Here is a 10506-nt window from a genome sequence, read left to right on the forward strand (position 1 = left end):
GCTCCTTAGCAATTCGGCGAGTCGGTGCTGCCAAAGATATTCAATAAATGGAAAGATACTCCATGAGCGGCTGCTCCAATGATATGAAATGGTATACACTTCCTGTCTCTCTAAATGGGCGTGGCCAACCGTCACCCCACCTCGTCTGTGAACGTGTGTGTGGATTTATACAATTTTTAGGTAGATGAAAGTGAGATATTTATATTTTCTTATGATAACATTAAATATTTACACTACTAACAGTAATATTTAGCATGCCAAAAATAATTTAAATCATTTTCACGGGATTTCGCGGCCGTTTGTTTGACGTTGCCTAGGAGATCTGTGCCAAATCTCGCGAGAGTGTGTCGTAGAGACAGAGACAGGTCTTGAACAAAGTGGATTTTCTCCGGATCTCTCCGTCTGAAAATTACCATTTTGGTGTCAAACTGTTCAGAAGAGATGTGGCTTGTGAAAAATGAGTCCAAAATTTGCTTCAGTGACCGTGGGGAGAAAGGCCCGATCATAATCGGTGTTCACATTAAATTGTCCCATAGGAATCAATACACTCCAAACTGCCTCTGGTCTCTCTAAAGGGGCGTGGCCGTGCAGAAGCCCACGTGACATGCATACAGGAAGCTGACTCGTCATGAAAGGTCTTGGTTTATAAACCGTCTTTGGTGCTGCTTCGGGAAGCGATGATGCAGGAGCCCTGATGATGCTCGCCTCTGTCTGGATGCTCCAACTAAAACCATGCCGCTGCCAAAATCACGGAAAATCGCAGTGTTGGGGTACAGATCGGTGGGTAAGTCCCCGTCACGTTACTTCCATAACATTAAGCAGGGTTTTGCCACGGTGCATGTCAGTCTGGACCCACGCCATTACTATTAGTTGACATAAAGCTTTGTCCTTCAGGAATGTGTAGTAGAGACTGTCCATCCTGGTGTTAGTCCATGTGAAACATGAAGACAGCATGGACTGGAGTGGGAGAGGGGCCGTTCCTCTCCCCACAGTATTGTAAAATGATACAACAAACTTGAAGTCATCCCCACAGCCATAATTGGGTAAAAGCAAGGATTGGTTATCTGACAGCCAATCAGATTGTGAGGCAGGTGTGGTCCTGATGCTGCGTCCTCCAGCATGGCTATAAGGCCTTCGCATCATCACCTGATATTAATTTGGTAGAAAGTAGTGTTTTGTTACACACGCACACACACACACACACACACACACACACAGAGAGAGAGAGAGAGAGAGAGAAACGAGGAGTCATGTAACCAAAAAGAGCTCCAAAGTAAAACGGCAGCATTTGAGCATTTACCCACATTCCTGAATGTAGTTTACATGAGTATTTTTTTTAACATCTGCCTTTCCCTCCTCTATGTGTAAGGGACCAATAAATAGCCTCATTAATAATGTTTAATCACAAACAATCTATATTCATATTTATTAAGCATGTTGATAACAATATTGTTATTTGTCCACTACTACTATTACTACTAATGCTACTACTACTACTACTACTACTACTACTAATAATAATAATAATAGTAATAAATATTACATTCATTAATCATGTCAATTTCCTGCACCTGTCTTAGACGTCCAAAAAAGTGACCTAGCCCGACGTCCAAATGTTCAACTGCATATTGAGTCCAAGTTGGGCCATGATTAGACGTCCAAATACTGGACCGTGGTGTAGACGTCCAGACACAATATAGACATGATCTGCATGTCCATCAGACGTCTAATGTTTAGTGGGATATTGTGTTTTTGACCTTACTATATTTTTAAGAAGCACTCTTACTTTGAATCACCTTTGAGTCAGTGAATGAATTCTGGTTGAAAAAGTGACAGGCCTGAAGAAAGGAGCCAAATCTCCAGAAAACATATATTAACGTCACATCATGTGTTAATGTGATATTAATACAGGCTTTCCTGCAGGCACAAGTTAATAAATCATCAGTCAGGATCTGTAAATGTCGATACCTTTTAAACGTAATAGGATGCCAGTTCCCATAATTCAGCACCTGGAACAAAGATTTGATTCAGTCATTTATCAGATTAGATGAAGTGATTAGTCATCACAGAGCTGTGAACCGAAGGAAGCCCAGTCATGCTTTCACTCCCAGTAATGCTGTTACTGTTACACACAAAAAAACACACACACTTCACTGAACTGAGTGTTTTTGTAGGGAAGTCCTCTCTCACCATCCAGTTTGTGGAGGGGCAGTTTGTGGACTCCTACGACCCCACCATAGAGAACAGTAAGTCTGTGTTGTCACTTGTGTTGTGTTGTGAAGAACCACTGTGGGAGGGGGGGGGGGGTTGAATGTCACACATTCTAACGTGGTCCCTCTCTGTCCCCTCAGCCTTCACCAAGACGCTGACAGTGAACGGGCAGGAGTACAACCTGCAGCTGGTGGACACGGCTGGACAGGTGAGCTCTGGAACTTCTCTATTTGCTGCTGAAAGTGGGAAAAGATGCAGGTGACTCTGTGCAGCACCACACACGTCTCACTCACCTAAAGACAACCAAAGTGTCACTTATGATTCCTTTAATCCTGTCTACTGTCCACCTGCTCTCAAAGACACACCTGTCTTACTACTCAACTCCTCACACACCCATCACACCTGCTCACTACTGTCCTGTTTATTACAACAACAACAACAACAATTTTATTTATATAGCACATTTTAACTCAATGTGCTTCACAAAAACAAAACAAAGCAGAACATTACAGAAGGAATACAAAATACATATAAATGCACAAAAAGACAAAAAGAAGGAAATGTTGCAAATTAAAAACTATAGCTTGTCAGAAAAGAAATGTTTTTAGTCTGCTTTTAAAAGAAGATACAGTACTGTTGTAGCAGACCTGAGTTCGTGTTCAGATCTGAGACAATAATTAGTGGTTTGTCTTTGCATTGTTTCTTATCTGTCTCTGTACTTCTGTGTTTGTTGTTTTGTGGTTGATGCTGCAATTTCCACTGGAATCAGTGAAGTATTCTCCTGAATGATCTATTGGTCTATTATTGATCTGTCTCTCTGTTAGGATGAGTACTCCATCTTCCCTCAGAGTTACACCATCGACGTTGATGGTTACATCCTCATCTACTCTGTCACATCCTACAAAAGGTAACTCTTCCTGTCTTTTTCGTTCCATTGTATTTGTATTCCTCCACGCCAGCGGTAGTCAAAACAGAGCCAGACGTAACACCTTGAAGGAACTTGTTCAGACACATTCATTAGGACTCATGGATGAAGAAATAAGGCTTTCTGGCTTAAGGTCAAAGGTTAAGACTGCAGCAACCTCACAAAACATGTTTTTCTCTTGTGAATTTTGCACAAATGTTCACATTGACTAAAGGACAGACTGATTAGAACTTAGTGGTCAAAGGTCAGTGGACAGTGTAACCTCACAAAAGACTTAAATTCTATAAATTACTATTTTATGACTCCCGATAAACTTGGTGAGGATTGTAGATGATTTTATTTTTGCTTCTTTCGTCTTCATTCACTTTTGTCTGGACTAACAGTCGGTCAGTGTGTTGTTTTTATGCCTCTGTGTAGTTTCGAGGTGGTCAGAGTGATCCACGAGAAACTGCTGGACATGGTGGGAAACGTACAGTACGTACACACATACACACACACACACACACACACACACACACTCATATTTTCTCTTGAATAAGCACAGACAAAGGACTAATGATGCGTTCATGACCCTTGCTACGACTCCATGTTAATGACGATTGTTATTTTTTCATCGTCTCAGTGGACAAAAGAAATCAAACCATAACTTTTACAGCTATAGCTCCCATAATGCATTGTGGATGTGAATAACATTTATTTAATAAGCATTTCTCAAGACCTGAGATGACAAGTGTTTCATAAGATACAAAATAATAAAACACATAACCCACCATAATAACCAATGTATGGATAAAAATAAAGATAATACATTTTGCAGGTCAGGTGAACCAGAGGTTTAGTATGTCATGGAGTCAGTGGATCACTGTGATACTGAAGGAAAGTTAAAGGGATAGTTCAACATTTTGGCAAATTGGCCATTGCCATCCGTAGCGTAGCTCTGAGCAGCTCACGGCTCTGCTCCGCCGTTCTAAAAACAGCTCGCACCCACAAATAAAGGTGACAAACCTATTGCTATGACTATAGGGATTATGGGATTATGGCAATGGGCCAGTTTGCCAAAATGTTGAACTGTCCCTTTAAAATGAAGTTCCACAGCTTCTGTTCCTCCTCAAACATCAGTTCCTTGATGTTTGTTCATGAGATTTACAGATAGTGGAATTTACACTGAATCTAAAAATATGTTTCATGTCTGTGTGGTGAGATCTGATGAGTCTGAGAAGGAGGAGGATTTGGAGTTAAATAATTAAAGATCCATTCATCTCTTACAGCTCATGAAGTTTCTCTATGTCTGTCAGTTAGACTGTATTTGTAGAGCACTTTTCATGCAAACAATGTAACACAAAGAGCTTTACATAACAAAAGCTTTTGAAATGAACAAACAACACCCACCCCTGCACACACACACACCCATTAGCACACAAAACATTGCAGGTAAATAAAAACAATGCAAATATGACAGTAATTACATATGCAAAGACACATTAGATTACAGTGCAAGAGATGAAATAATGAAATACTAAAACAGAGGACATAGGGTTAGGTTAAAATGCTAAAAGAGAAGAGATGCTTGCAAGGTGTATAACTAGAAATAAAATAAAATAAATAAATAAAAGTAGGCTATTACTGTAAATGAAAACAGTCCAGAAAATGTCAGTAAAGCCAGTAAAACTGCATAATTTATAAGAAAAGAAATTCAAGAAAGAAAAGAGTCAGACATATTGTCATGAGTCGATCATTTATCTCCTGTCAGACTCAGCTCTGGGTTTACAGTAATACTGACTTCTCTCTCTCTCTCTCTCTCTCTCTCTCAGAGTACCAATTATCTTAGTTGGAAACAAGAAAGACTTGCACATGGAGAGGTGAGATACATACACACACACACACACACACACATTTCAAAAGTACATGAGATTTTCCATCATACTCACCCACAGTAACAGGAACTAGGACTGTGTTGTAGACTGTTTCCCATATTACAGTAAAAAAGAACTTGAACACATAATGTCGATATCAGACCAGCGTGCACACACACAGAGTTCACACACATAGACCTGTGTAGGCGATGGGGGAGGTGGTGGAGGGTAAACATGAGGTGAAACATGTTCCTCGGATGATCCTTCACTTTGTACCACATCCATGACCCCTGGATGGAATTTAGATATCAGTTACTCCCAAAATATTTGTGATACATATACAGTAGGGCTGGGTCTTGACTAAACATGAAAATCACTTTTGACTTGGGTTCCAAAAATTTTAACCCCTTCCTGGCCAGTTGTTTTTGCTGCAAAAACACAACATTTCTATGGGGCTCTATGGGCTTTAGGGCTGGTCTCATTTACAGAGTGATAAAAAGAGATATCCAAAATCCCCTCTGTGAAAACTTTTGACTCTAATATGTCAACAGAATGAAACAAGAATTTTGAAAGGGGCTTTATACATTGTTCAGATTTCGGTTCTGGAAATGAGCAAATATTTCATTAGATATTGCCTCATTTACATATTTAAACATAAAATTTGACAAAACTTGTAATACAAAAAATATTTGTCTTAATGTGCGTGATAAACTTGGGAAGTTTCATGGTGATATCTGTCTTTTTACTTTAAAATACTTTTTTTTTTTTAAACATAGGCGGAGGTGGATATTTTTGTCCAGCAAAGGGTCATGGGTGTGGTTAAAATGCATTATGGGTCCAAAAAATGTACTTTTATTCTGAAATTCGGGACATCAAGAGTTTACCCAAAAATACACCTCCTTGCCAAACATCAGGCCCCAGTGACCTTTCATTGACCGTGGGGAGTTGGGAAAGTGTGAGAGGTGGACAAACATGTCCAGGGGTAACAGGAGGGTTGTATCAAAGGCCCATTAATGAGTCTCATTTTAAATAATAGAGACATAAGTCACTTATAATGAGGATTCAGATATCAGCCCTGATGATGATACATGTGATAATAGCAGCAACCACACCCATAGTTCCTGCAATAGCCCTGCGTTAGTGTGTGTGTGTGTGTGTGTGTGTGTGTGTGTGTGTGTGTGTGTGTGTGTGTGTGTGTGTGTGTGTGTGTGTGTGTGTGTGTGTGTGTGTGTGTGTTAACAGGAGGATATTGCCTGGACTGTGTGTGTGTGGACAGTGAATGTCTAAAGTGTGTTTTTATGGGTGAAAAGTGGTACACACACATCTAAAGGCTAACACTGCAGCTCCAATTACTAGTAAGTGTGTGTGTGTGTGTGTGTGTGTGCGTGTGTGTGTGTGTGTGCTCAGAGATCCAATTAGAGCAGGAGAAGAAGCTTTTACAGCAGGAATGTGTTTGAGGAGCGATGGAGAGTGAAGGAGGAGGGGACGATGAGTGACCACAACAAATGAGAGGATGAAAGTGAAAAGCTGAAAAGAAGGATGGGAGGATGGGAAACAGAGCAAAGAAAAGACAATGAAGGGAAGGAGAGGAGTGAAGGAGAGAAAAAGGAGGATGAAAATCTAGAGAGAGAGAGAAGAGACATGATATTCGCACCGACATAAGAACTGGAACCCGATGTGAGCCAGACCACTTTTGTGAATTTTAGGATGTCAGGATCCAGATCACATTTGAACAGCAGGTGTAAACAGGAAGTGATGTCACATCTTTCACTCTCTTCCTCATAGGGTGATCAGCTTCGAGGAGGGGAAAGCTCTGGCCGAGTCGTGGAACGCTGCCTTCCTGGAGTCTTCAGCCAAAGAAAACCAGGTGAGGTCCAACAGGCTCAGCCCGGCCCCCTGCAGGCTGACAGCCTCACTGCAGCAACTGACAGGAGACGCTGACTGACGGCCTGTCCCAGTATGCACACGATCACACTTACACACTTGGCGTGTGGTTCAGGGGCACTTGATTTGCACTTGCACCCACACTTAGGTTAAAGGGATAGTTTAATATTTTGGCAAATTGGCCCATTGCCATAATCTCTATAGCAGTAGGTTTGTTACTTTAATTGTTGGTGCAAGCTATTTTTAGAACGGTGGAGCAGAGCCGTGAGCTGCTCAGAGCTACGCTACAGAGGCTCATGGGATTTCTTGGTTTCCCTCATCAAACTCATCAAATACACAATCCAACAACTCCACAACGCTCTGGTAGACAAGTTGTGACCTGCACATTCACCAGAATGTTATGAGATGGAGTTGTTTTCAGGGTAAATACAGAGACTGCTTGCTGAAAAACTGCCCCTGAAGGCAACACGCAACAGCTGTTTTGCATGAATTTCCCTCTAAAACAACTCTGACTCGTAACGTTCTGTTGTTATCTCATAGCGTGGTGAATGTGCAGGTCACAACTTGTCCACCAGAGCGTTTTGGAGTTGTTGGATTGTGTATTTGATGAGTTTGATGAGGGAAACCAAGAAATCCCATGAGCCTCCGTAGCGTAGCTCTGAGCAGCTTATGGCTCTGCTCCTCCGTTCTAAAAATATCTTGCACCGACAAATAAAGGTAACGAACCTACTGCTATGACTATAGGGATTATGGCAATGAATAAATTTCAACTACTTTCTCATAATTATGACTTTTTAATCTCATATATTTTATATACTTTTATCTCACATATTTCAATTTCAGTTTTGTTGTCTTTAGGCTTCATTATCTTTTACATCTGATCATTTCTGACCTGTTATCACTTAATTATGAATTATCTCTATTGATTATAACTTATGTAAATATTTTTGATCATGCTCTGTTTAATCCTATGCGTTTATCTTTTTTTTTTTCTCACAGAGTTGGATTTACACATTTATGTTTTGAATCTTGCACATAGAGACACTTTTGGAGTAGATGAGACTCACTGTGATCCAGCAGCACTGTTTATTACGGTTGCTGTTCTGTGTGTGTGTTGGAGTTGTGCTAGTGTGCACAATGGCACTCAGATGACAGGCTTCACTTTTCCAGTTTGTCCTGAATTGCTTATAAATATCCCTGCACGTTTGGCCACTTACTACATGCTGCACACTATGAGCAAATGTACGTTTTTTTGTTTTGTTTTTTCGCACCAATACAGAATAACAAGAATAGGACACATTAAAATACATTGACAAAAAAATAATAGGTGCTAGCCGAGACAAGAGACCCAAAGGGCCTATACTGTACAAGGCCTCAGCTCAAGAAAAAAAAAAACAATTACCAAAACAAACAAACAATATGTATACCCATGTATACACATACATACACAGACACACACATGCATACATACTAGACAGTGAGAGTAGAAACACTACTCATCTTAAAAATAATATACTAAAAAATCACAATGCTAAGAATAATATTAATTAACGAGACAACTCAAATCACTCCAATATTAACATACAGTCACTTAGTAGAACATTTATAAGTCTACATTTGAGCACTGAAATAGACCGACACTTAGTAATTATATATGAGGTATAGAATTCCAGATTAAAGGACCTCTGAATTTAATACTAAACTGCCCTAATGTTGTACAAGAAAATTTACGATAAATATGATTAGCTTGTCTGGTTGGGTATGAGTGAATAGTGGAATTTGCAACAAAAAAGTCATTGAAAACAATAGGAAAAGATGCATTTGTAGTGCAATTAAACATAAAAATACATATTTGATAAGTGTTACGTTCCATTGACTGTCTCCTCCTCTTCTTCAGACAGCGGTGGAGGTTTTCAGGAGGATGATCCTGGAGGTAGAGAAGATGGAGGCGGGTCAGCCCCAGAGTCGGACACCCTGCTCCATGATGTAGCTTCCATCCCGACCTCAACCCTCTCCCACCCAACACCCAACACCCCCACCAGGAGGTCCAGGAGGTCCGGTTACTGTTAGCTTCCATGTTCGTCCTGATATTTACACCAAACTCAAGTGAAAAATGATCAGATTTAATGTTGATCTGCATTTTTTGGAAAACTAGAACACAACTCCTCAGGTTTTCTGTTCATTATCCCAAAGAAACGCTGTCGACGCCTCATTGGAGATGTAGTTGTTGTTGTACCAACAGAGTAATCACTGTTTCATCTTTGTTCCACCAGATGGACAGAAAACCTCAGGAGCATGTTTTTCTCCCTGACCTCAGAGCTGATGTTTAAAACTGAACTGTGATCTGTAGACTTCCAAAACCTCAGCAGTGAGTCCTGGAGGGAAGTCTGGTGGTCTCCGGTGGATGTACAGCGATGGTGTTTCAACTTTTACAACCTCTTGCTCCATGAAAACAAACAGGCAGCAGGAAGCAGCTTTGAAAGTTGACTTCATTGGAATAAATACATTGATTTAATGATGAGCTGAATTTACTATAAGACTAGGGATGTCTTTTTTCACCACATTGGAATTGTGGGTAATTTGGGAAACAAATCTAAATTAACGGCTTTTCAAAAGATGTTTTGGATATAACATTTGCCTGTCACATTATATTATGAGACCAGAACCTATTTAGATGCAGCAAAACACAATGTATTTATTTATGAAATGTTGTCAATTATATATAAGATCACACTGTATATTATTCAGATTCTTTAGGGTGGATGTTGTAAATGCCTCTTAAGTGAAAATTTAATTTTAAAATGGATTAATTCTGTTTTTATGATTAAATTATTAGTATTAGTATTATTATTATTATTATTATTATTATTATTATTATTATATCAGGTATTAAGGTTACATTAGATGCATAGATGGTTTAACAATTTCCTGACGTTGACAACACTGTCTGCTGCTCTCCCTCAACTGATCACTCTTCTATATTAAGAAAGAAAACACTTTTTATATGTAAAATAAAAAGACAAAAAAGAAATGTTTCTGTTTTTATGATTGTTCTCATTAAAGCTGTGTTCTGTTGTTTGGCTAAAAACCTGCTCTGTGTTTTATTCAAACTGACAAAAACAGCACTTTTGTCTCATGAATATTTCAGAAAGTTCAGTTCATCTGGATCATGAATATTTTCATTATCATTTAATGTGACACATATATCGCAAAACTGCAGATACTCACTTTACTCTTGTTAATTTTATTAGTTTTATCAACCAATGATTTAATGGACCATTGGCGCTACAACCAGTGTTGGTGGTGTGGTGATCACCCAGACCAGCAGAGGGCAGCATCAGCCCAGCAGACAGAGGTGTGTAGTCACCAACATCTCTCCATTTTTACTGGCTATTAGGATCTTTATAAGGTGGCAGACAGTCTCATTGACCTATAGGTGTTGACCCCCTCCAAAGGGTCACCAGGTGAATCTGAGGGGTTATCAGAAGAATCAGATGTCAGCCTCTTTTCCTCCCATGAATCATCTCAGATCTAGTCCAGACCCTTAGGCCTGAACCATCTGACTGGGTTCAACATGGTTAAAGCAGCTAGGTCCTATAATAAGTTCATGGTCTGTCTCCTGTTCCCTGTTCT

The 10506-nt window shown here is 39.8% G+C and overlaps 1 protein-coding gene across 1 annotated transcript; it reads left to right on the forward strand.

Annotated features, from left to right (window-relative positions):
- The first annotated feature begins 659 nt into the window (after positions 1-659).
- rheb (Ras homolog, mTORC1 binding) lies at positions 660-8908 on the forward strand. Its single transcript, XM_085762803.1, has 8 exons — positions 660-784; positions 2175-2246; positions 2352-2419; positions 3036-3118; positions 3554-3610; positions 4948-4995; positions 6775-6856; positions 8771-8908. Exons 1-8 carry the CDS (start codon positions 733-735, stop codon positions 8861-8863), a joined length of 555 nt encoding a protein of 184 aa, XP_085618929.1. The 5' UTR covers positions 660-732; the 3' UTR covers positions 8864-8908.
- Positions 8909-10506: the final 1598 nt, after the last annotated feature.

The sequence above is a fragment of the Trachurus japonicus genome, chromosome 20, assembly GCF_045865225.1.
Source record: "Trachurus japonicus isolate A0001 chromosome 20, Traja_1.0".
In the NCBI taxonomy this organism is placed as follows: domain Eukaryota; kingdom Metazoa; phylum Chordata; class Actinopteri; order Carangiformes; family Carangidae; genus Trachurus; species Trachurus japonicus.

Excerpts from the sequence above, each read along its gene's own strand:
- rheb (XM_085762803.1), top strand. The coding sequence starts at position 733 with ATGCCGCTGCCAAAATCACGGAAAATCGCAGTGTTGGGGTACAGATCG. Across the intron at positions 2,247-2,351 it reads CGACCCCACCATAGAGAACA|CCTTCACCAAGACGCTGACA; the intron begins GTAAGTCTGTGT and ends CTGTCCCCTCAG. Across the intron at positions 3,611-4,947 it reads GACATGGTGGGAAACGTACA|AGTACCAATTATCTTAGTTG; the intron begins GTACGTACACAC and ends TCTCTCTCTCAG.